Genomic DNA, 27,571 nt, shown 5'->3' with positions numbered 1-27,571 from the left:
GGGGATTCTAGTGGTGGGGGGGGATTTCAATGCGGTGGTTTCCGGGACTGTGGATCGTCACCCCCCTAGGGACCTCCCCCGGGCCCAAGCGTGGCTATCTGGCCTCTTGGATACTTTGGGATTGGTGGATTGCTGGCGTTTAAAACATCCCACGCAGCTCCAGTATACCTTCCATTCCGGGGCCCATGGTAGTCTCTCCCGACTAGATTATGTCCTGGTCCCGGCGGCCTATGCTGGGAGGGTGGGAGAGGTGCGCCATTTGGCGCGGGGTATCTCGGACCACTCCCCGCTTTTGTTACACTTTGATGTTTTTCCGAGGGGTGAGGGTAGGGTGGCCCCGATCAATTCCTGGTATCTGCGCGACCCCACCATTCGCGCTGAATTGATTAAATCCCTCCAGCGCTATTTTGACGAAAATGTGGGGTCCGTGCCTTCGGCTATCTCATTGTGGGAGGCATTTAAGACAGTACTCCGGGGTGAGGCCCTGTCCCTGATTTCCCACACCCGGAGGCGCGAGAGGGAGGAGGTGACCCGGGTGGAAGCTGAGATAGCCGAGTTGGAGGGTAATTTAGGAGATGGGGTGACGGAGGCCGCATTGCATGTTCTCCAACTCAAGCAAGCGGCCTATAGGGCCCTCGTCACGGAGGCGGCCAGGGGCCTCAGTAGAGAGCAACAGGGGAGACTGTACGATGTGGGTGATAAGGCTGGTAAATTGATTGCGTGGCTGGACAAAAAAGAGAGAGCGAGTCGTGTAGTTCCGCTGATTGAGAAAACGGACGGTGTGCGTGTTACTGAGCCGGAAGAAATTGTCTCCTGCTTCGCGGATTATTTCCGTGGGGTGTATTTCCCGGTGTCTTCCCGCTCTGAAGAAGATTCCCGTGCCCTGCTCAGGGATATCGCGCTGCCTTCCCTTTCGGAGGAGGACAGAGTGTCGTTGGACGCCGCTCCAACCTCCGACGAAATTGCCCTCGCCATACGCTCGGTCGCTTCCGGCAAGGCCATGGGTCCTAATGGTCTCCCCATCGAGTTATACAAGTTGCGACCGGATACGCTGGCGCCACATCTCCGAGCTATGTTCCTGGCGGCCCACTCGGTGGGCACCCTCCCGCTGGACCAGCGTCTGGCTACAATCGTGGTTATCCACAAGGAGGGGAGACCTCGGGACCGGGTCACATCCTATCGGCCCATTTCGCTACTGAACGCGGAGCCCAAAATTCTCGCCAAGGTACTGGCCAATCGGCTGGTCGGCGTAGTGGGCGACTTAGTTCACCAGGACCAGTCCGGCTTTATTCCCCATCGCAACACAGCCCTTAACTTGCGGCGTTTGCATGGGGTACTTGCACGTGTCCCGTTTATACGGGAACCGGCCATTTTGGCGTCCTTGGATGCCACCATGGCGTTTGACACGCTTGAATGGCCATACATCTGGGCGATGCTTGCGAAGTTTGGCTTTGGCGCAGGCTTCATCAGTTGGGTCAAATTGCTGTATTCGGGCCCATTGGCGCAGGTGGTGGTGAACGGTAGAGTATCGGCTCCGTTCGAGTTGGGCCGGGGCACGCGGCAGGGCTGCCCCTTATCGCCGCTCCTTTTTGCGCTGGCCTTGGAGCCCCTGGCGGAGTGGCTGCGGTGGCATCCTTCAATTCGTGGTCTCCGTTGGACCCCCGAGTATGAGGACCGCGTATCCCTATACGCTGATGACATCCTCTTGTACCTAGCTTCCCCACGTCAATCACTCATAGTACTGGTTGATGTTTTGCATTCCTTCGGTCGTAACTCCGGTCTTGTGATCAACTGGGCTAAATCGTGTGTGTATGTTCTCTCCGGGGAGGCTCCTATCCTCCCGCGGGGCTGTCCGATCCAGATCGCCCCGCAGGGATTTAGGTACCTGGGTGTCTTCATTACTCTGGACCCGGAGGCCCGGTATGATCGGAACTTGCTTCCCCCCCCTCCAGCGCCTGAAAGAGGATGTCGCGCGCTGGCGGCGCTTGCCGCTTTCGCCGCTCGGCCGGGCGGCATTGTTTAAAATGATGTCGCTGCCGCGTTTCCTGTACGCGTTGCAGAACACTATGGACCTCGTCCCAGCGCGCTACCTCCGTGAGGTGGGGAGTTTGCAGCGCCGCCTGTTCTGGGACGGGAGGCCACGTATCGCCCTGGCGAAGCTGACGCTCCCATGGTATGACGGGGGGATTGCCCTCCCGGATATCAAACGGTACTATTGGGCCTCCCAGCTGGCTGCGATTAATCACGGCCTATACGGGCCCGCCTTAAACCCGGCATTCGAAATGGATAAGATGCTACTCCCGGGTGGGGACTATAATCGAGCGCTCTACTCCAGCGCGCCCGACGCTAGGTTAACGGGCCCCACGCGTGTTATGGTGCGAGTGTGGCACGCGGCTAATGTGGCGATGGGGTGGAAGGATCGTTTGACCCGGGCGTCACCACTATACGCGTCCGAGCAATTGGGCTCCCTGTGGACCTCGAAGGGCTTCGAGAAGTGGGACATGATAGGCATCAGCAAAGTGGGGGATCTCTGGACGAGGGGAGGATTTAAAACGTTCGAGATGCTGCAGACGGAATTCCAGTTGCAGGACAGGGAGTACTTTCGGTACTTGCAGATCCGTCATGCACTATGCTCTGTCTTCCCGGACGTTGCCACCATCCCGGAGTATTCCCCCCTGGAAGATAGAGTGCTGGATAGACACGTTCCGGACAGCACGATCTCACTGATCTACAAAAAGCTGATCAATGATCGCGTGGGATTGCTGACTGCCCTCCGCGAGGCTTGGGTGGCCGATGGACTGGAGCTGGACGACGAGGACTGGACCTCTGCGGTGGCCTCCCCGAAAGAGGTGGCCATACCGGCCCGCCTTCGCTCCGTCCAGCTCAAGATACTCCACAGGGTCTACATGACGGGGCCAAGGCTCCTGCGTATGGGCTATGCTGTGGATGGGTTGTGTAAGCGTGGGTGTGGTGCTTTGGGGACCTTTCTGCATATCTTGTGGGAATGCCCGGAGGTGGAGCGATTCTGGCGTGGTGTGCATGAGGTCCTGCGAGTGGTTACGCACGTGGCGCTGCTGCCTGAAGCGAGGAGATGCCTGTTGAATGTGTGGGAACCTACCGACTACTCGGCGCCACAGACGTGGTGGGTGACTCTGGGATATATGGTGGCCAAGCGTGATATTGCTCAACTGTCGGGATCCCAGAGGCCCCCGACGGTATCGGCCTGGAAGGAGCATATGGACTGGTGCATGTTTCGGGAAAAGGTGGTGTATGTGGCGAGAGGTAAGCCTGGGATGTGGGTGAAAGTGTGGGGCCCCTGGAACGCCTACCGTGGGGGAATCTGTGCTCCGCCGTTATTGCCTGATCCGTCCCCTTAGCCGACTCATCTCCCCGGTACCGGGCATTGAGTTTACCCAGCCCTAGTCCTGATCTCTTCCCCTTCTTGATACTCCTATGGACTGGTAGGGTCCCCCTTCCGGGGGAGCACATGCTGCTATTCCAGATTGTTGATTGCCTTGTGGGTTTGTTTTTCTGGTTGTTCTTTAAGCTTAAAATGAAACCGTACAGTGGGGTCCGGGTGGTGTGGCTATCAACGCTGCTAACTCCTGTGCATTTTCCTTGCCGCAACATGCGCTTTATAATGTGTATCATATGCTCCTTTTGTCTACTAGCGGCCGGCAGGAAGGTTGTAGGCCCATCTTTGTAATATTTTTTAGTCTTGCAATAAACGATTTAAAAAAAAAAAAAAAAAAAAAAAAAAAGGTCAAACAGAAAAAAATAAATTTGATGTTGGTTAGGTTTTCAATCGTATGGAATTACAGCCATGTATGTTACTAGGGTAAATATTAATTATAATGCACCGGTAATGGATCACATCCGGCGACAAATAAATGAGAATTATTTTTCTTAAAAAGCAAGACATTTTGCCCCTAAAAATTGTTGGTTTCCATTTACTCCACACCAGACAAAAACAACTTGTTTCTCGGCTTTCCCACTCTTTCAGATGAATATTTATGTGAATTACGCCTCATAATTAATGTATTTTTTTTTTTTTTAAATCCCCTGTACTATATAAGAAAGAAATCATGAGGAAATATGCATACCTGTTTATAATATCATCTCTGAAGGTCTTTTTCTCTCCCTCTTTTTCAACCTTGAATACATCTATCAAGGTCATTGTGTAATCGTTATGCGTAGCAGCATGGGTGCTTTGGAGGTATTTATCAATTACCTGCAAATTGACAATCACAACAAATATATTAACAAACGTGCTAACATGGCTACAAGACCATATAGGTACTGACTTTATTTACCACATTGTTACTTACGCAAAGAAGACATCAAACATCCCTTACATAATCATCAGAATTCTTAGAAAATAATTAGAAATCAGGTTACGTATTTACAAAACTAAAACAATGTAATTAGGATAGCCTGTCTTCCCTCCTAATATTAGAAATGATTACTGTTAGTAGATGACTGTCACTGGCACACAGCTTTTTCAGTCCGGTGTCAACCTTTCGCAAGACAATGTTTCAGGTAACTCAGTACATGTGTTTTATGTACAACCTCTGCAAAGTAATTTCCTATTTCAAAGACTGAAAATCGGGTATCCCAGTGACGGTCATTTGGTAAAAGCAAAATAAGGTTCACTATCTTTGTGGCTTCACTATTGAGCTCGGATTGCCCAGTAGTGCTCAACAGCACATATAAACTGATCTATACCAAGAAAATCTATGTATCACCAATGATCAGGTTGGGGAAAATAAGCACATATAGCTACTGTTCCACCATTGCTGCAATACAGAATCCTTGATTCGTACATTAGGGTGAGTATAACAATAAATGAAATCCACTACTGCAAACGTAGACCACAATCCTTCCTTCATTTATTGCCAAGAGTAGTTTGGTATCTTTTGGAGCTTTGAATTATACACTGTATTAAAAGGACTAGATTTGACAAACTGTCCCATAGCACTGCATCTCATACATCACACACTGTAGATCACTATAAACTTCTCAAAAGTATTAGGTGGCTCCAACGATCTAGCCATAATAAGTTCCTGGACAATGTGATGTCACACTCAGCACACCACTTAGTGCCATCTGATAAAACAAATAAGAATAAAGATATAACCAGCACTGGCAAATTATATATAAATCATGCAGCCACTTATACACCAACAGACAGACAGATACAGGCATTCACACAGTTTAGTCACTAGTCTGCAGTAAGATACATTTAATGACTCACTTATAGAGTCAGTTACGCACCTAGAAAATCATTCATTCACACACTTATACACCCACTCATTCTTCCATAGGCCTTTCCCTATATATATTAATCATATTAAAACTTTACAGAAACACAGACTCACTGGATGATGTCATCAGTGATGTCATTTCAGATGTCATCAGTGATGTCACTGACCATGTCATGAGTGATGCAATATGTGACGTCATCAGCAGTGCATTGCGGGGGCGCGAGTTATAGTTAGCTGAACTAACTATAACGGGGGAATTTCTAGGGTTTTGTACGAGGGAAATGTCCAGCTAACTATAACGCCCCTGAAACCTATGGTTTTTTCAGTGAATATATACATACATTAACTCAGTTCTGCTCCTCCAACAGACGTACTCGGACACATCACGTATGTTTGTGAAATATTTAATTGCAGGAAACAGCGCGTCTCAGCTTGTGCGTTATTTCCTGCAACTAAATATTTCACAAGCATACGTGATGTGTCCGACCGAGTATGTCTGTTGGAGGAGCAGAACGGAGTTAATATATTTATTGGGCTTCCGGTAGCCCCAACTCGGACCTCCCGTGAATCAGCCAGGCATATCCCGTAACTGGAGTTGGTGTAAAGACAGACATAAATATATATTTATACATACACATATATACATACATATATACATTACACTAACCCATGCATTCAGTAAGATATGTTTAATCACTCACTTATAGTCAGTCACGCACCTAGTAAATCATTCATTCAGACACTTATACACCTAGTCATTCTTCAATACGCCTTTCTCTATAAATATATTAAACGTATTTAAACTTTACAGAAACACACAGTCACTGGATGATGTCATCAGTGATGTCATCAGTGATGTCACTGACCATGTCATGAGTGATGTAATATGTGACGTCATCAGCAGTGCATTGCGGGGGCACGAGTTATAGTTAGCTGAACTAACTATAACGGGGGAATTTCAATGGTTTTGTACGAGTGAAAAGTCCAGCTAACTATAACGCCCCTGAAACCTATGTTTTTTTTCAGTGAATTTCTAAGGTTTTTTTAAATGCCAATTTCTAACTATAACGTGCCTGAAACCTTTGGTTTTTTCAGTGAATTTCAAAGGTTTTTCAAATGCTAGTTTCCAACTATGCCTACAGAGGTAGGACATGTTAAGAAAGGAGAAAAAACGTACAGAAAGAAGCAAAGGAAATGCAGAAAGACGCAACAGAAGTCCACAAAGACTAAGAAAATTGCAGGAAGAAGCAAGACATGTGTAGAAAGAACTAACAGAGGAGCAGAAAGAGGCCTTGTTGCAAAATCATCCTGTGCCCACAACTTTTTCAGACGGGTACTGGTGGTAACTGACTGACTAACCAGGCCTAGAGCCAGTGCTATGCTAAAAGACACTTAGAATACAGCGAAAACACCTAAATACACTAGGGAACATTATGCGTTGGGGTACCCCTGTGATTACCATGACCTCCTCTATAAGACCCTAGTACATAATAGGGCAGGGGGATTAAAACTACCTCTTAAAATGCGCCATGGGGCGCGTTTGGACGCTGAAGGGAGGGGGGTGCCTGAGGTGACGTGTGCAAGCACGCCCTGTGGCCGTTTTAATTTTGGGGGATAAAGTCCCCTTGAATCCTGAGTGTCCCTTGGGTCCAACTAGCCCACCAGGTAGCTCCAGTAAGTGCCACAGAGCTGCATTGCAGAGAGTTGTAAAAAGGGGCACCTCTCTGCAACGCAGCTCAGTGGCACTTACTGGAAGCACCTGGTGGTCTAGTTGGCCCCCAGGATTGTAGGGGAATTATTTCCCAAATTAAAACGCGCCAAAGGGTGTGTTTGCACACGTCACCTCAGGCCCCGTCCCCTCCATTCACAACCGTGTAAACACGCCCTGTGGCCTTTTTAAGTTGGGAGATTAACTCCCCTTGAATCCTGAGGGTTCCTAGGGTCCAACTAGCCCACTAGGTACCTCCAGTAAGCGCCACAGAGCTGTGTTGCAGAGTGGTGTAAAAAGGGGCGTGGCCTTTGAACAACCCTCTGCAACGCAGCTCCCTGGTGCATACTGAAGGTACCTGTTGGTTAGTTGTCCCTCTGGGACCCTCAGTATTGAAGGGAATTAATTCCCCAACTTACAACTCGCCAGGGGGCGCGTTTGCACAATGATGAAGGAAGGGGGCGAGGCCTGAGGTGACGTGTGCAAACACACCATGTGGCGCGTTTTAAGTTGGGGAATTAATTCCTCTTCAATCGTGAGGGTCCCTGGGGGCCAACTAGCCCACCAGGTGCCTCCGGTAGAGATGCAGCTCCCCGTGTGGAAAAGCAATCGGCTTTGGCTTTTGGAAAAGAGAGCAGGTTTCCCTGCTCTCTCTTCCAAAAACCACAGCAGAGTTTGCTATGACAGAGCAGGAGCCGCGAGATTCCCGCCCTGCCTTAGCAAACAGCAGTGTACCGGGAGGTGGGCACCCCAGGACACTGCAGGAGCCGGCCCTGGGGGTTGGCGGTCCCCAGGGCCATCAAGGGATCCAGGAGGGGGGCCTCGTGGCCCCCCCCTCCCACCATTTGCAAAGCCCCGGGGAGTGGTGGATCCCGGGGCTTGGGGGACCGTCACGGACCCCCCAATTTTAATAATTAAAGCATCGGGGAGGTGGCGGTCCCCGGGGCGTGTGGAGGTGCTCGAGCCCCCCACACAGGAATAATTAAAAAAAAATAAGAGCCCCGTGGGGGTGGAGGTCCCCGGGGCAGCGGGGGGGGCCGTGTTGCCCCCCGCAAATGTATTAATAAAATCCTCGGGGTGGCGGTCCCCGGGGCAGCAGGGGGGCCGTGTTGCCTCCCCCGCAAATTTATTAATAAAAGCCCCGAGGGTGGCGGTCCCCGGGGCTTGGGGGGCGCTTGGATGCCCCCCATGAATAAAAATCAAAGCCCCGGGGGGTGGTGGTCCCTGGGGCTGCGGGGGGGGGCGTGTGTCCCCTCTGCAAATCTTTATGCAAAGCCCTGGGGAGTGGCGGTCCCCGGGGCAGTGTGAGGGGGATTGGGGCCCCCCACACTTTTTTTCTGCCCCCGGGACCTGGCCCACCCGGGGGATTTATTTAAACGAAGTGCGGGAGCCCTAGGGGGTCAGGGTGTTTCTACCCTGCCCCCTTTTCCTGTTTTCCAAATTTGTTTTTCGGTTTTCTTCTGCCTCTGTTCTACCGAGGCACAAAATGGCTGCCAACACTTCCTGGTTTGGAATGTTGATAGCCATTTAACATGAAGCTCGTGATCGGGAGGGTACGCGGTTCCTCGGTGCCTCTAGATATCACTATCTTTATTTCTTAATAACTACTGAACGGATTTAAACCATTTTTAAAAAGGTCGCTTTCTGAGCCAAGCAGTACCTTTGTGCCAAATTTGGTGTAAATCCGTTCAGCTGTTTTTGCTATAACTGTCTAAAGTTTCCTATGGGAAAATGATTTTTTCACCACTATTTTTTTAATTTCTCAGGAAATACTGAACGGATTTACACCATTTAAAAAGAAGGGCGCTTTCTGAACCAAGGGCTACCTTTTTGCAAAATTTGGTGTAATTCTGTTCAGCAGTTCGGGCTGTAGCCGTGTCTAAAATTACCTATGGGAAATAACATGGGGAAAACACGTTTTGGGACCCCCCTTTTTTCTCGGCCCCCGCTTGACGAATCACCCTCAAATTTCAGGATAGGAGCTGATCAGAACGGGCCATTAGTTTAGAAAATTCTGCGAAGATTCGTCAACCGGCGCCAAAGTTATTGGGAATAGAATGTTACGATTTTTCTATGGATAATAGGTCCCAACTATAACTACCTACTGGCGACTGCCAGTAGATAATTCATATACACATACATATATATACATTTCACAAGATGCAAATCCAAGGGAAAGAAAGGATCCACATGAGCGCACTTGATCAGTACAGCAGTTTATTTTTCAGTTTGGCAGAGAACGACGGCGCGTTTCGACCACATCTGTGGTCTTGGTCACACATATTTACACACACATACATACACACACATATATATACATACACACACATATATATACACATATACATACATATACACATACATATACACATACATATAAACATACATATATATATATATACACATACAAAAATATATACACCTACATATACATATATATACATAAGCCTCGTGCAGTAGCAAATCAGTCATCAACCTGTCCTCACGACCACTATCTACAGAGGAAGAATATCTTTTACAGTTGGGCTTATCATTCTGCCCAACCGCCAATCTGAACTTTGTCACTACTCAAATTGATTTGTTCCTTTATATACGAAAACTCAAACTGAAGAAATCCATAAGATTCATAAAATGATCAAAAGCTCAAACGTCAGAGTGAGCCACTAAGTCCCAGAGGATATGTTCAATCTGAATGTGGAAGATGCAGATCTTCTGCTAGAATTACATAAAATTGAGGAAAATATGGCAGAAATATCAACCAGGGAAAAGCGGGATTTGCTCATAGAGTCAGGCTTTAGACCTGATATTGCATGTCACAGTGGTTTGAGACCTCGTTCTATCTTTAACCCAAACGTCCCCCATGACAACATAGAAGCTTTAAGTAATATCATGATTCATGAACTGAATAAACTATATGAACTTCCACCCAAACCTTGGCAGGATAATTTGACGAAACAACAGAGGACCGCCCTTATTAACTTATCATCTGATCAAACAATAATTATAAAACCTTCAGATAAGGGTGGGAACGTGGTAGTAATGGATGTCGAACATTACAATCAAGCAGCCCGGAGACAACTAGGGGACACCAATTGCTATGAGGAAATTGGGTGGGCTACAAATAGATCTTCAATCAAAAAATATCATGATTTATTGATGAATTGGAGGATAGAAGGGATGTTGGACAAAGAAGAAAATATGTTTTTGAAAACAGAAAATACACAGTTACCATGCTTTTATCTATTGCCTAAGGTGCACAAGCATCCCACTAGACCACCAGGAAGACAATTGTTTCTTCCAATGGTGGCCTATTGGAAAGTACTTCAATTTTTCTGGATTTATTTCTGGCACCTTTTGTTGTGAGATTGAGATCTTATTGTAAGGATAGCAGTGACTTTTTACGTCGGATTCATGACATCCAATAGGAGGATGGCTATCAAATGATAGCTTTAGATGTATGTTCATTGTAAACTTCCATAAATCAACAACAGGGGGTGGATGCGAGCATGTATTTCTTTCGGGAACGACACATCATTATGGGAGCATACCCAAATGTCGAAAACTATGATGCTGTACTGTTTCGAAGAGAACATCTTTATCTTTGAAAAAACACTATACCGGCAACGGTGTGGGACAGCGATGGGCACCTGTTTTGCCCCCAGCCTGGCAAATCTTTTTCTGGGCTGGTGGGAGGAACAGGTGGTATGGGTGGAATCCAATGACCGTTTCACAGAGCATGTTCCTATCTGGATCAGGTACATCGATGACCTGTTCCTGATATGGGATAGGCCGGTGGACCTGGCACGAGAATTCATTACAGAATTGAGTAGAAACAAAAATCTTAAATTCACCGATTCCATCAGCTCGACATACTGTGAATTTTTGGATGTAGCAATCAGAATTGAGGAGTGACAGATGGTCACTAGACTCTTCGGGAAGGAGACTGCCGAGAATACCCTGCTACATGCTAAAAGCAATCATCCTATCCCCTTACAAAAGAGTATCCCGTATGGGGAGTTTCTCCGGGCTTGGAGAAATTGTAGCAAAGAACAGGGCTATCAAAGGGAACAAAGCATAATGAGAAATAGGTTCCGCATGCGCGGCTATAATGACAAAGTAATTTCAACTGCTATCGCTAAAGTTGCAAAGGTTCCCCGGAGTAAAGCTTTATTTGCGATAAAGAAGAAACAGAATCAAGATATCCCAGCTCCAAGACTAATTACTATCTACAATACTAAATCGAATACTTTGAGGTATGCCATGAAACAACATTGAAATGTACTAGTCACAGATCCTGTTATAGGTTCTTGTGTTGGTAAAGCTCCATTTATAACTTATAGGAAATCTAAGTCATTGAAAGACCAGTTAGTCCACAGTTATAACAATTCGACCAATGCGACCAAATGGCTAGGTGGTGTCGAAGGTTTCAAAAAATGTAATTCCTGTAAGGCGTGCAGGCATAGTCCTAGTAGAGACAGTTATAGGGTGGAGAGTGGCAGTCTCCAAAAAAACAGTAAAATCAAAAATATCAGGAAATTGATCACCTGCACTAGTGATTATGTAGTGTATGTTCTGGAATGCCCCTGCGGTCCAAGGTACATGGGGAGCACAAAATTACTTCTCAAAACCCAGATTTTACAACATATGCGGGCAATAACAAACAGATTGTAATTATTCAGTTGCAAGGCACTTCAAGGAGCGGCACCAAAGTGATAGTAAATTACTCACATTTTGGGGTACAGATAGGATCCTGCCACATCCCAGGGGAGGGGACCGTTTGAAAATCGAATGGTTTAAATTCGGGAGAAGAGTTTGCCACACCTATAGGGTGCAGATAAGGGGCCCCTTATATATCTCTTTCTGGAAGTCATTGTATGATAAACACAATGCAACTGTTTTTTTAAATAAATTCACTTAATTTTAATGAGTGAGGGTAACTGGGAAAGATGACGTAACTCCATGCTATGGGGATAATAATAATAGGACTAATCAATTATTGGATCCCTTCCAGACGGTTAGGGTACTGAGTTAATTAGGACGAGGTCCCGTTTGTTGTAGACGCCTTTCCTGGCATATTGTCAAAGATTCCCCTCCTCTTGTGTGTACTTTTTATCTCACACAGATTACTGACTACACCTTTCTTCACTACACTTTTTGACCGCTTTCATTGATATACCTGTTCCCTTATCCCATTACGAAAGAGAGGTGCTATAATTAACCAAAAGCTGATGGGTCATTAGCACTATATACAATGAAGCCATGATGGTTTGCTTCTGGAAATGTTTAGTAATAGTGGTAACCTTTATTTTTTAGGGGTGTTATTTACCTACAGTGTGTACTGAGGCAAAAGGGTACATTACCCATGATTGGCATTAATATTAATGTTACTGAAGTTATAATATTGAATTTCATGTTTAACCAGGTAGTGGGGTACATTACCCATGACTTCTATGGAATTAGAAGCATTGTGACGGTAGTATATATCTTTTGTATATTTTTTTTTATATATTTCATTTTTTATTTGTCATGTCAGTAATTTGTGCATGATTATGTAAATGTGATCAAATGACTTTTCTTGAAAACATGCTTAAATGGTATTGACAGTATTGTTGCTCATTTTTCATGAATTACTATGAGCTAATGCTGCCGTGTGAATTTATAATGTGTGGTCGTGGGACATCCTCCGTTATTTAGGAGTTGTAATACATTACAAAGGTTCCGCGATCAGTAGTTTGTGGTTCAAAGCCTTTTGATGATTGAGACACAGATAAAGTCCCATTGCACCTTTATTATTATATATTTTTTCTGCGCACATATTTTCTAATTTTATGAATTTAAATGCAATTGATAATGCGAGTAATGAAATGCATAGTTTGTCTTTTGTTTCCATGCACCTTGACCTGTATTTCTATGGGAAGTTGGGCACAAGTCATCAAACTTGAAAAAGGCAAAGCCGAATATACACAAACATATATATATTCAGTGAAAAAACCATAGGTTTCACACATGTTATAGTTAGCTGGACATTATACTGATAAAAAACCAATGAAATTCCCCCGTTATAGTTAGTGCAGGCAACTATAACTCACGCGACCGCAATCCTCTGCTGATGCGAATACTGTATTTAGACACTTATTTGCCCATGTCTTCTTCCATTAAATTTTAGCTATACATATATTACAAATATTTTTTTTTCATAAAGACACATATGTCATCAGCAGAGGATTGCGGTCGCGTGAGTTGTAGTTGCCTGCACTAACTATAACGGGGAATTTCATTGGTTTTTTATCAGTAAAATGTCCAGCTAACTATAACATGTGTGAAACCTATGGTTTTTTCACTGAATTTGCAAGGTTTTTTAAATGCTAATTCATAACTATAACGTGTGTGAAACCTATGGTTTTTTCAGTGAATTTGTACGGTTTTTTAAATGCTAAGTTACTTTACGCCATTCGTGGCGTGCGCGCCCACTTTACGCAGTTAGTGCCGTGCACGCACGGTGGGCACGCGGTGCGCGTGCCCACGTTACGCTGGATGGGCCATGTACACACGATGCGCTTCGCGCAACGTGCGCACATGGAGGACATATTATGCGCTTCGTTGTGAAAGGTAAGCATTTAAATTTTCTTTTTAATGTAATATCTCGTGCAGAAATGGTGCCCTTCGGGCACCATTTGCACACGGGGTGGGGAGAGTGTGGATATTTTTTTTTTTTAAATAATTTTGACCGTACGCGTACGGTAAGCGTAATCGCCGATTTTTCGAAAAAAATTAAAAATGAATTTTTGGCCTTGGGGGTTCTTTGGGGACACATTCACCAAGGCTAGGTGGTTAGGAGTTGTCTAAATAGTCCCTTTGCATGTTTTTTGCCTTTGTTTTTCCTCCCCCCCTCAGAGTGCGAGAGAGAAAATGGCGGCCGCCGCTTCCTGGTTTCGAACGATTCGAATGTTTACTAAGGTCTAACAGCCAATCAGAATCGCGCTCGCGCACGGCACCGTACGCGTACGGTAAGCTTACCGTAAGCGCACGGTAAGCGCACCGTAAGCTGGCTCAGATATATATATTGATTTAAATGCTATTTTCTCAGGAACTACTGAACAGATTTACACCAGACCTACAAAAGGCACTTCCTGGACCTGAGGACTACCTCTCTGCCAAATTTCAAGTAACTCTGTTCAGCCGTTCGGGCTGTAGCTGTGTCTAAAGGTCCTATGGAAAAATGCATGGGAAAAACGTGTTTTGGGACCCCCCTTTTTTCTCAGCCCCCGCTTGACGAATCCCCCCCGAGACTTTCAGGGTAGGCGCCCCACCTATTTTGAAAATTTCGCGAGGATTCGTCGACCGGCGCCAAAGTTATTCCAAATAGAATGTTGCGGATTTCCTATGGAAACAGGGTCCTAACTATAACTATCTACTGGCGACCGCCAGTAGATAATATACACACACACACACACACATATATATATATATACACACACACACACACACACACACACACACACACACACACACACACACACACACCCCCACACACCCCCACACACACACACACACATATATACATATATACACACACACACACACACATATACAGACACACATATATACATATATATATATATATATATGAAGATAAGCGTTCCTGGCTCGCTCCTTATCAGCAGAGAAAACAGGTACGGACCACAGCGTGCGTTTTTCAGTGCAGGTTTATTGCATCCTTATTCAGCTAAAATCGTACAGCAAGTGCCCGGCATGACGCGTTTCGACAGCAGAACGCTGTCTTGATCACATGACGCCCCAAGGGCCAATCCTCATTAAATACTTTTTTTTAGATGTTAAAAAAACTGGCAAAACATTTTTTTTCCTACATTCAGAGGAAATAGAAAAAATACTACGGTTGTATATAATATACTGACATAGTAAAACATGTAAGAAAAAATTGCAAATAATGCAAATGATTCATGAAAAAATGTCAACTCATTACATCATGGTTATGTTTACCATATAAATGACCAGTTTTTAGAATAATAAAAGCTGAAGAATAAATAATTTTTCTTAAAAAGGAGAAAAAGAGAAAAATGCCGTAAAGATGCTTTCACATTTCTACATAATATGCATAAATGCATAGAATTAGCTAGTTAGCATAAAGTGCAAAGAGTGTTTTTAAAGTGCAAATCAAAGCCAATCATCATAGAATGAAATATGTAAAATATCAAACTGTAAACAATGACTGAAGATAATAGAAATAATATATATATATATACACACACACACACATATATAGACACACAAATATAGACACACACATATATTATATATATATATATATATATATATATATATATATACACACACACACTTGTTTTTTTTTTTTTTTTTGGGCAGCCACTGCCTCATTTTGTAGGCACACCCGAACGGGTGTGGGGTCACCTATAAAATGAGGTGAGCATTACTTTCTTTTTATTTACCCATCTGAGACGGATTCGTAAATCATTTTTTTATTAACGCGCTATGGTGCAGCCACTGCATCATTTTGTACGTGGGTGCCAACTTGCATTCATGCACCAACAAAATAAGGTGCACCTTTTTTTTCCTTTTTATTTACCAATCCGACATGGAAAGCCCTGCCCCTAGAACTCTGTTCGCAGAGTGGGGAGTTTGGGTGGGTTGCTAATGAATCTGCGGCTAGAGTCTCTATCAGGTAAGGCATTATCAAAGGTAAGTAACTTGTTCATCTGATGAGATAGTTCTAGCGGCAGATTTCTTACCTTTGAATGGATACCCAAGCAATACCTTCCCGGAGGTGGGTATGCGGGCCAATTTTACACAAAGAAGACCTGCAGGACCAAATGGGCAAAGTGCCTATCTCTACGGACCTAACTGTCCAGACAGTAGTGTTTGGTACACGTGTGCAAGGAAGCCCACGTTGCTGCCTAGTAGATGTCCAGGACCGGAACTCCACGGGCTAACACAGTGGTTGCAGCTTTAGCTCTGATGGAATGAGCACAAAAAACCTCAGGGGTTTGCTTCTTAGCCAAAGCGTAGCAGATTGTGATGCTGAGTATGATCCATCCTGAGCTGGCCCTCTTTTGCACCACCCGTCCTTTCTTTACTCCGACATACCACACAAAAAGTTGGTTGTCCACCCGGAACCCTTTCGTGCAGTCACTGTAGAACGGAAACACTCTTTTTGGGTCCAGAGGGTGAAGTCCCTCCTCTTCCTTGGAGGGATAAGGCAATGCATAAAAAGTAGGCAGAGAGATGGTATGGCCTACGTGAGATGGAATAACCACGTTCGGAAGAGAGGAGGCTCTTGTGCGAACTACCAGTTTGTCTGGGTAGATGTTAAGATAAGGAGGCTTGGATGACAAGGCCTGAAGCTCACCGACCCTCTGGATAGATGTTATTGCCACCAGGAAGGCCGTCTTGATGGTAAGGAGCCTGAGAGGACAGTTATGAAAGGGCTCAAACGGAGCGCACTTCAGGAACGCCTGGACCAGATTAACACCCCACTGACACATAACAAAATGAGTTGGAGAAAACATATGTTGCAAATCTTTCAAAACCTATGGACAATAGGCATTTGTTAAAGGGAAGGTTGGTCAGGCACTGAAGAAAAGCAGAGACTGCAGAAAGATATCCATTAACAGTAAAAAGAGCAGAGTCCTACTGAGCAAGGAAAAGAACAAACAGGAGAACCTGCGAAAAGAGGGCAAAAAGGGGAATCGATGCGTCTTTCTGTACACCATTCCACAAATTTTGCCCAACAGCAGGCGTAAACCGTCTTGGCAGAGGGATGCCTGGTTGACAAGATAATGTTACAGACTTTGGGCGGAAGGTCAAAACCCGTCAATTGTCGCCACCTAATCTCCACGCAAGAAGGTGGAGCATAGACAGGTTCAGGTGGAGAACCCTCCCCTGCTGCTGGGACAGAACATCCTCCTGAAGGGGCAGTCTGATAGGAGGACCGATGGCCATGCTCAACAGTTCGGGATACCAGACTCTCTGCGCCCAATCCAGAGCCACAATGTTGACTTGGGCCCGGTCATTCCTGATCATCTTGATAACTCTGGGCAAGAGTGGCATGGGCAGAAAGGTGTACAGGACGCCTACGCTCTACTGGAGATGAAAAGTGTCTCAGAGTTAGAGCCGCCTTGGCAACTCCAGCGCGCAGAACTACTGACGTTGTGCATTCTCGTCAGTGGTGAACAGATCTAACCAAGTCTATCTCCACTACTGAAAGAGAACTTGCACCACCTCTTGATTGAGACGCCATTCATGATCCGCTGGGCATCATCAGCTGAGTTTGTCCGCTTTGGCATTCAGAGAACCCACCAGATGATGAACCACAAGGGATATGACCTACTGTTCCAATCATGCCCAAAGATTCAGGGCCTATTGACACCGTAGCCACTACACTATCCAGAATCCTTTGGGGTTATTTGCAGCATGACGAGCAGTGTCGCGACCCACTACGTAAATTACTAATAGCTCATTCGAGCGACTTTGGCTGACGAGCCCGGTGTCTGCACCTGCGCGCCTTGGAAGGTACTTTACCTATATATATGGCAGTCATCGGCACCCCGCATACCTACCTGCTCCCTGCTGACGAGAGGCAATTACCTCGAAACACGTGTCCAGGGAAGGCATTATATTTCTATATACTCGTGGCGTAGGCGTACTCACCGTAGCCACTACACTATCCAGAATCCTTTGGGGTTATTTGCAGCATGACGAGCAGTGTCGAGACCCACTACGTAAATTCCTATTGACAAGGGGTCCACAACCCCACCCTGCACTGCTTGTTGCAGTATCACATGGCGATGGTGTGGTATGTGAACACTTGCAGTAGCCTTCCCTAGACGGAGGGTAGAAAGGCTTTCAAAGCCAATCGAATCGCTCTAAGCTCCAACAGGTTGATGTTTAGTCTGGATTCCGCCAGAGACCATCCTCTGGCCTCCACCTCTCCAAGATGGCTGCCCCATCTGAGGAGTGACGCATCTGTCACTACTGTCAGATTTGATTGGGGAAGGGAGAGGGGTCTGCAGCTGACCTAATTGTGGTTCATAATCCACCACTGCAGGTCCTTTGCAGTTCTCTCCAAGGTCTGGACCATATCGGAGAGATTCCCCTGATGCTGTGCCCACTAGAACTTCAGGTCCCACTGCAGAACCCTCATAAGTCAACCGTCGGGTGTCACAAGCAGGATGCAGGAGGCCATGAGGCCCAGCAGACTCATAGTCAGTCTCACCGAAATCCAGGATACACGCTGAAACATCAGTATCATAGCTTGAATATTCTGGACTTGCTGTTCAGGAGGATAGGTCAGAAACTGTACCGTGTGCAGAACTCCAATGACAGGGAGCAACTAAGAGGGAGTCAGGTGTTAATTCTGCATGTTGAAATTGAAGACAGCCTGGGGTGAGCCCAACTTCAATAGCCAGTCGTCAAGATGGTGGAAGACTGGCAACCCAGATCACTGTTGATGAGCTGCAACCACCGCCATCACCTTGGTGAACACCCGAGGGGCACTAGTGAGGCCTCCTAGTCAACACCACCATCCAGTCTCCAGGATCCAGGTCAGACAGAACCTGTGCAAGAGTGAGCATCCTGAATTTTTCCTTCTTGAGGAAGAAATTTAGAAAGCGCAGGTCGAGAATTGGACGAAGACCTCCGTCCTTCTTGGGCACCAGAAAGTAGGGGAAATAGCAACCAAGACCTACTTCTGGCATCATTATTCTCTAAATGGTTCCTATGGCCATAAGAGGAGAAGAGACAGGTGGTTGTCCATCAGCCAGTCATAAGTAGGTGGCATGGAGGGAAGGGTAGTCTTGAAGGGGTGGGAGTAGCCCCTCCGGACAATCCGCAAAACCCACCTGTCTGATGTTATGTACTGCCAGCGGGGCAGGTGATGGCAAATCCTGCTGCCCACTGGATGCCCATGATGGTAAACTGGCAGGCTAGGAGAGTTTGGAGGCTGTAGCTGCTGGGGGGGTGGGTGGACTGACCAGACTGCTGGCCACTGATCCACGTGGCCGGTAGAAACCACATCCGTGGCCACGCAGAGCCTGGAAAGCTTCCGCGCCGCAGTGGAGGGGCGGATAAAGATGCTGTTGACACCCCTTCTGTGGTTACAAAAGGAGCAAAAGACAGATGGAGGGTGACGAGGTGCCATAGAAGGGCCCAAGGAACAGGCCATAGCCCTGATGTCCTTAAAGCGCTCCAGCGCCAAATCTGCTGTGTCTCCGAAGAGAGGGGAGCCATCAAAGGGCATGTCCTTAAGTGAGGAATGGACATCCACAGAAAAGCCAGTAGTCCTCAACCAGGCGTGGCTTTATAGGGCCACTGTCAACAAAACTGCTCTGACTGGTGAGTCAGTGGTGTCTAGTCCACAGTGGATGGTAAACTTAGTTGCATTCCTGCAATGAGCAAAAGCTAGGAGAGCACATTCCGGGCCTCCTCCGGGACCAATGGCAATAGCGGCCAAAAAGGCACGTGGTGTTCATAGACAGCAGTGTCAGGCTGGTGGAAGAAAACATCTTCTTCCAAAGATTGTCCAGCCTCTCTGATTCCCTGTCCAGGGGAGCAATAAGAAATGCCCTAGGATTTACATGGGACATTAAGGCTTGGGCCACCAAGCTCTCCGGGGAAGGGTGTTAGGTGAGGAAATTAGGGTCCCTTAGAGCGGGCGGTTTGGCGGGCAATTGTCCTGTTCATAGGAACCCATGTGTTGGGCTTGGACCAAGTCCCAAGCAGGACATCAGTGAGTGCCTCATTGAATCTGAGAAATGGTTTTGATGGGGACACTCCCGGCTCAAGCACTTCTGTCGGGACATTAGTCACTAGTCTTGACTACCACCTAGGGCAAGCCAAGGCCCAGGACCTGAGCTGCCCTCTGCACCACCATTCCGAAGGATGCTCCCTCCTCCATAGCCATGGTAGGGGGAGAAAGCATGCCAGTAACGTATAGTTTCTTACCTGTCGGTGTAGTTTTGCAGCTTGAAGACTTTCTGGATTCACTATGCTGTACATTATTCTGCCATCTAGTGGTTGGGTCCGGAATTGTCGTATTCTTTTTTTTTTTTTTTCGTGGCCCAGGTGTTGTCGACATACCACTATTTGGTGCCTCTTCGTGACGTTGACCCGCTTTCTCCAGAAGCTCCCACCTGTGGTCGCCATCTTCGGATTCTTTTTTATTTTTTATTTTCCATTGGTTCTTGCCCTTTAATAGTCTTCCTCCGGTCTCATCTTTCTGGCGGAGGAGGGTGGGATTGCTAGTGAATCCAGAAAGTCTTCAAGCTGCAAAACTACACTGACAGGTAAGAAACTATACGTTTTGCAGCGTGAATCTTTCTGGATTCACTATGCTGTGCATTGACTTTGTAGCGGTTTGTTAGGTTTGTGGTGGCTGGGTCGAAGATGAGCGTTGGTTACTGAATATGTGTTGTAAGACCTTCTGTCCCACTTTTGCTTCCTTGTTCTTGTCCTGAATATCAACGCATTAGAGCTTTGTGAACGTGTGCACTGAGGACCATGTTGCTGCTTGGCAAATGTCTTGAATAGGCGTATTTGCTAGAAACGCAATTGTTGCTCCCTTCTTCCTTGTTGAGTGAGCATGTGCTGCTCCTTGTAATTCTTGTCCCGCCTGTTTGTGGCAGAATTGTATGGTTTGTGCAATCCATCGTGCAATGGTATTTTTGGTAACTGCTCGTCCCAGAAAACTGCTGGCAAAGGACACAAAGAATTTCTTTGTTTTCCTGCATTCTTTTGTTCTTTCTACATAGTGCATTACTGCCCTCCTGGCGTCCAGTGTGTTTAACGCCTTTTCTGTGCTTGGTTTTTGGAAGTAACTTGGTATTTGTATGGTCTGGTTTATGTGGAACCTTGACACCACCTTTGGCATAAAATATGGGCCAGTCCTCATTACGATCCTGTCATTGTGTATTCGTAGGTAGGGCTCTTGCAGTGTTAGCGCTTGTAATTCGCTTACTCTTCATAGCGATGTGATAGCCACTAGGAAGGCTGTCTTTAGCGTGAGCATATGCAGTGCTGCCTTATGAAGAGGCTCAAATGGTGTCTTCATCAATGGAGTCAGCACTACATTGAGGTTCCATGCTGGGGGTGTGTTAGAAATGGGATTTCTGGTTGGCTAAGGCTTGTGCCAAAGCCAGGCAGAAACCACCACTCTAGTCAGGGCGAGGGAGTTACACGCCGAAGGGAACCCCTGCTCACCCCCTTGGTAACTTGGCACGAGCAGTCAGGCCTATCCCGGAGGCAATGTGTAAAGCGTTTGCGCAACACACTCATACGGCAGCAACATACTAGGCACACCACAAAAGGAACTCCACACAAGGTTATATCGAAAATAGCCTTTGCATTATCATAAACACATTAGAATAGTAATCACACAATATACACTGTGCCAACTGGCACGAGGCAATATTTACAGGGGATTATATACAACCGACAGGGCCAATTGGGCCACTGTCAGAACCATATAATAAACGTAAAACACAACCAGTAATTACTGGCAAACACTGTACTCAGCATTCTCCTGCAACATAAACCATATTATGCACAGTATCACATCAGGCGCAAAACACATTATATGCCAACCTCATAAGCCTAAACATATTAGACCATAACCTCCTAATCATAACTCACATTAGGCATAAATCACAGTGGAGAATAACCTCCAAAGCATAAACCACAATATGCAAAACCTCACAACATAAACCACAGTCGAGGCATAAATCACGGTGCATAAAGCACAGTACACGAATCACATTTCCTGCGCACCACATGAATCACATTAGGGCCTGACACCCATTCAACCTAACAGTCCCCCTGTCCAGCTGGCCTCCTCAGGGGGGCTCAAATGCCCTATGTCCAAAATGTCAGGGCGGCTGCCAATGCAGCAGAATTTCCAAGTGCGCAATTGCGCTGGGGCACAGGTGTGTACCTCACTCTGTCTCACTAAAAATGCCCCAAATACTGATGGCCTAAACGTTGCAGCTGACGCTAACTGCTGTGCAGCTGTGATGAAATGAAGGCCTGGCACCCACTGTGCCCTCTGTACAAATATGCCAAACGTTGCAGCTGCCCGCGCTGGTGCGGCACAGCTGGGAATAAGGTAAAGGGGCCCTGGCACAACTGTGCCCTCGGGGCCTCCACCGGGGCGTTCTAAATAACATAGCCCCCCCCTCAACGTTGGATCGGCCCGCAACGGGGGGACCGCTCAGGCACCGACAATGTGCCTAGAAGTGCACAAACGCGCTGGAGCCCTTGGGGCCTATAACTAAACAAAATGGCCCCCAATGTTGCAGCTGCCCTCTTGCAAGCAGGGCAGCTGTAAAATCTACATCAGGAAGGAGGCACGGGCACCACAGGCCCTCTAGACCCCCACTGGGGCCATGTAACTCCGGTTCCCATCGTTGGAGCGGCCCACTGTCAGCGGGGCCGCTCAGAATCCACAAGCACCGGTAATATGCCTCGGATGGCACCACCACACTGGAGATAGCCCCTACTCACCGGGGCTGTGGGACAGGACTCCTCCGGTCTTCGCTCCTGGCTGGGACTGGCACTCTGCTCTTCTCTTCACCCGTTCCCTCTTCTGGGACCGGGACTTCACGGTGGAGCCCGCAAGCTCCGGATGGCCCTAGGCTGCCGGCGGCACTTCCTCCTTCCGGTCGCCACTCTGCCTGACTTCCGGGTCGCGCTGCGGCGGCCGGCAGCACCTTTTCTCAGCGGAGCCAATACGGGGTAGGCTTCCGTTTTAACTCAGACAACGCTGGGGTGGGGACCCGCCGCAACCAGCACAAAAGCGGGGTGGGCACCCGCCTAAAACAAAAGCATAAGCGGGGTGGGCACCCGCAATGCTCAATCCATGAAGTGGCATTACAGGGGAATCCCTACGATGGGGATTCCCTCTCAAAGGGGCTGCAGTTCAGCACTGCGCAGCCCACGCTTTCCCCCTAATGCAAATATAGCGCTCACAAGGCGCTAGATGCAGCAAAGAGATCTTCAAGGTCCTGGGGTATAAAAAGAAACAAAAGGTTCCTGGGGCATGGCTGGGCCCAGAGAGGCCACCACACAGGGCCCTCCAGCAGGGAGGTAAGCCCCCCATGGTGGTTCCTCCTGGGCCCCAGCAGCAGCAAGCCCCCAAGTCAGGAACAGCACGGAACAGAACTGAACAATTTCATGGGGTCACAGCCCTTATATTTATACCACACAATCTTTGTCTGCAGTGTAGGTTTTGGGGGAACCAGATGCAACTGGTTCAGTGGGAATTTGGAGCACTTTGTTTTCCAAGCTCCTCTTCCCCTTTGTCAGGTGGGGGCTAAGTTATCAGACACACCACAGGGGGCGAAGCCAGCATTGTACAGGCTATGCACAGTCCTATTCAGAGTCAGGGGATTACCCCTCCCACTACAGATGTCCCATTCAGCCTAGCGCTGACTCACCCTGCCCCTCCTGGAGCCACACACACACCTCACAGCCCCTGTCACTCACAAGCCAGACATGCAATTCACATCAGGCAGGCAGACACATAGCACAAAAATGCCAACTTCTAAAAGTGGCATTTCTCAAATAGACATAATAAATCTGCGCGCACCATTTATTCTCACAATTTCATACATACTAAACTCGACCAAGCTGCTCCTTCCATTACAGGAATTACCACTGACACACTTAATCAGGGAATCCCAAATGCATTCCTATGGGAGGGCAGGCCAATCTTACCAAATGTACACAGAGAGCGCACACACTTTACACTGGGCCACAGTGCTAAAGTGCCCAGAGACCTAAAACCACCAACACCATGTCAGAGAAAAGGCAAAAAGTTTAGGGGTGAACCTGCCAAAAAGCGCCAAGTCCAACAGGGTGGCATTCTGCTTGGCAGTGCGATTCTTTTTGCCCCTTCTAGAAACCTCTTTACTACTTGGGAAGTTAAGAAACTTCTCCCTGCTACTCCTCTTGTGTAAGCCACTATTGCCGCTAAGTGCACTCTTAGTGATGTGTAGCTTAGTTAATTCTTTAGCAGAGGTGTTAAGTACTTCAGTACTGTTGATTCCTTGGTAATCCTTCTGTGTAGTTTCGCCTTAATGCACCATTCGGAGAATCTTTTCCACTTTGCTACGTAGCACTTCCTTGTGGTAGGCTTCCTTTCTTCTCTTAGCACCACCATTGTGCTTGCTGGTAATTTGAGGTGTGCGAACTCCACGTCTTCAGGAGCCATGCTGCCAGGCTGAGACTCTCTGGTTCTGGGTATAGCACCCTTCCATTTTGCATCGTTAACAGGTCCTTTCTTGTGGGGAACCTGTGTGCAGGTGCTTGTGCCATTTCCATTATCTGTGAGAACCAGGTTTGTCTGGCCCACTGAGGTGCTATCAGTATTCACGTGATGTTACTGATTCTGCATTTGTTTAGTACCCTGTGTAGCAGAGGAATTGGTGGAAAAGCGAAGGCAAATGTCCCTGACCAGCTTATCCATTGCGCATTCCCTAGGGATCATTTGCACGGTTCTCTGGATGCGAAGTTCTGGCATTTTGCATTCTGATGTGTTGCAAATAGGTCTATTTGCTGAGTCCCCCATTTGTCGAATATCTTCTGGACTTCTTGTTGATTGATTTCCCATTCGTGGGATGCTGACGTCAGTCTGCTGAGCCTGTCTGCATCCCCATTGTCCATTCCTGGTAGATGTATAGCTAGCAAGTCTATTTGCCTTGGAATTGCCCATCTCTATATTTCCTGTACTAGCACTGATAGTGTCACTGATTGTGTTCCTCCTAGATTGTTGATGTAGAATATGGTGGTTGTATTGTCGGTTTGGATTAGTACCCTGCGTCCGGACGGTTGTTTCTGGAAGGCTTTTAAGGCTAGGAACACTGTCTTCAGCTCTAGGTAGTTGATGTGTTTTATCGCATCCTGTTGTGACCACAGTACCCTTACTTTGAGGGTGTTTGTGTGTGCTCCCCAGCTAGGAGGCATCTGTTGTGATGGTCACAGTAAGAGTTGGTTGTGTGAATTGTTTCCCTTGTGTCATCGAAAAAAACGTCAACAAACAACTGACCCGCTACCTAGAGGAGAACCGCATCCTGGACCCGTCCCAGTCCGGGTTCCGCAGCAGCCACAGTACCGAGACAGCCCTCATCGCCGCCACCGAAGACGTCAGGACCCTGCTAGACAACGGAGAAACCGCGGCCCTCATCCTCCTGGACCTGTCAACCACCTTCGACACGGTCTGCCACCGCACACTACGAACACGCCTCCACGACGCCGGGATCCAAGAGAAAGCCCTGGACTGGACCACCTCCTTCCTCTCTGGCAGGACACAGAGCATCCGCCTCCCCCCCCCTTCCGCTACGAAGTCACTGAGATCATCTGCGGCGTACCCCAGGGCTCATCCCTCAGCCCAATGCTGTTCAACATCTACATGGCACCGCTCGCACACGTCGCCCGACTGCATGACTGCAACATCATCTCCTACGCCGATGACACCCAGCTGATCCTCTCCAAGACCCCCACAGCGCCAAAACCACCCTCACGAAGGAATGAAGGCCATCGCCGAATGGATGAGGAACAGCCGACTGAAGCTGAACTCGGACAAGACGGAGGTCCTGCACGCCTGGTCCTCCACATCCCTCGCCGCAGCCACATCACACCCCACCTGAGAGATCTGCACTGGCTCCCCGTCAACAAGAAGATAACCTTCAAGCTCCTCACTTACTCACACAAGGCACTTCACAACACCGTACCTACGTACCTCAACAGCAGACTCCGCTTCTACACCCCCACCCTCGCCCTTGACACAGTCCCCCGCATCCGAAGAACGACCTCCGTCGGCAGATCATTCTCCCACCTCGCTGCCAAGACCTGGAACACCCTCCCCATCCACCTAAGGCAGACCCAAGACCTGCTGACCTTCAGCAGAAGACTCCTTAAGACCTGGCTTTTCGAGCAGTAGAAGCACCCCCCCCCCCCCCCCCAGTGCCTTGAGACCCTCACGGGTATGTAGTGCGCACATTAAATATGTGAGAACAAGGTTCACCACCGAGGCATCACAAAAGGAACAGGAGGGCTGATCAGGCAGCCGGAGAAAGGCTGAAAGAGCAGAAAGGTAGCCCTGAATTGAATAGTGCCCAGAGCAGAACCATGCTGGGCCAAAAAGAGAAGGAACAATAGGACCTCAAAAAGAGGGGCAGAAAGGGGAATCACAGTTTTCGCTGTGCACCAGGCCACAAATTTGTTCCACCTGTAGGCGTATACAGTCTTAGTTGAGGGACGCCTGGCTGCCAGAAGCACATCACAGACTTCTGGAGACAAGTCAAATGGATTCAACTGTCGCCGCACAAGCTCCACGCAAGGAGGTGGAGGCTGGACAGGTTTGGGTGGAGGACCGTCCCCTACTGCTGCAACAGAAGATCCACCAGAAGAGGCAGCTGTATCGGGGGATCTATGCTCATACTGAGTAGCTCGGTATATGAAACTCCTGGAGCCCAGGCCGGTGCCACAAGAATGGCTCAGGCCTGGACGCGGCTGATCTTCGTCATCACTCTGGGGAGAAGTGGTATAGGCGGAAAGGTGTACGAAAGACTGCAACTCCACTCGCGACAAAAAGCGTCACCGAGCGAGTACCGCCTTGAAAACTCCAACTCGCAGAACTGCAGACATTGCGCAGTGTCTTCGGTGGCAAATAAATCTAACCAAGGTCCTCCCCACTGTTGAAAGAGACCTTGCTCCACCTCCGAGTGAAGACGCCATTCGTGATCCATCATGCACAAACGGCTGAGTGCACCCGCCCAGGGGCGTAACACAGGCCCCCGCGGTGCGGGGGGGGGGCTGTGTGCCCCAGGGGCCCCTCCACAGCTGTCAGCTAGCAACCACTTTGCACTCTGTCTTTTACTTCGTGCGTCGTGCCCTGAGAAGACGAGAACAGTGTCCAATTCTCCTGCCGCTGGCAGCTGCATGCCCCTCTGTTTGTTCGCTGTCTTTCTTCTCGCTCCTCCTCATTTAGTGAAAACCAAGACTTCAAGAAACAGGTATTACCTTCTCTTTCATTTATTTGCTCCCCTGTGAAATGGATCTAAAAAAGAAAAACAGTTTTGCTGGAAACGGTGGCTTTTACTGACATTTTTCAATTTCTACGTGCAGCCTCGGGGTGGAGAGAAATAAAACATTCCGAATATGAAAAACAAGCAACTCACTAACTAAAGCAAGACAGAGTAGTTGCAAGGTGGCCACATTGATTTTTCACACTTAAACACATTAGCGCCACTTTACAGTGTTTGCCAGAGAAGCGCTACTTTTGTTTTCTCCTCTCTTTGAACAACATTGTTTTCCCTGGGTGGAAAAGTGCACCTTTCCTGGAGGTACTGAAATACGTGCTTGTTGTGTGAATTGGAAAAAAATGTGTACAGCGGCTGTGTGTTCACAAATGTGGTCTTTTTAAATCACACTGCCTATGTTTTGTAAGGATATAAAAAATGGACACTGAAACGGGTCCTTGCCCGGCCCTTTAGTCATTGCCTTAACTTTTTAGGCAAAAGCATTCACTAATTTCTGAATAATGAGTGTAAAAGGAGAAAAGTAACCATGT

The 27,571-nt window shown here is 47.6% G+C and overlaps 1 protein-coding gene across 3 annotated transcripts in view; it reads right to left on the bottom strand.

Annotated features, from left to right (window-relative positions):
• PARP2 (poly(ADP-ribose) polymerase 2) overlaps nt 1-27,571 on the bottom strand; it is a 402,899-nt gene that overhangs the window by 79,677 nt on the left and 295,651 nt on the right. For all 3 annotated transcript variants that reach the window (XM_085618532.1, XM_085618533.1, XM_085618534.1), the window contains one exon: nt 4,104-4,231. In XM_085618532.1, the coding sequence (XP_085474658.1) occupies nt 4,104-4,231 (128 nt within the window). The remainder of the gene's footprint in view (nt 1-4,103; nt 4,232-27,571) is intronic.

This window comes from Triturus cristatus, chromosome 7, assembly GCF_964204655.1.
Source record: "Triturus cristatus chromosome 7, aTriCri1.1, whole genome shotgun sequence".
NCBI lineage: Eukaryota > Metazoa > Chordata > Amphibia > Caudata > Salamandridae > Triturus > Triturus cristatus.
The sequence above is the reverse complement of the archived record's forward strand: the minus strand, read 5'-3'. Positions and strand labels throughout refer to the sequence as shown.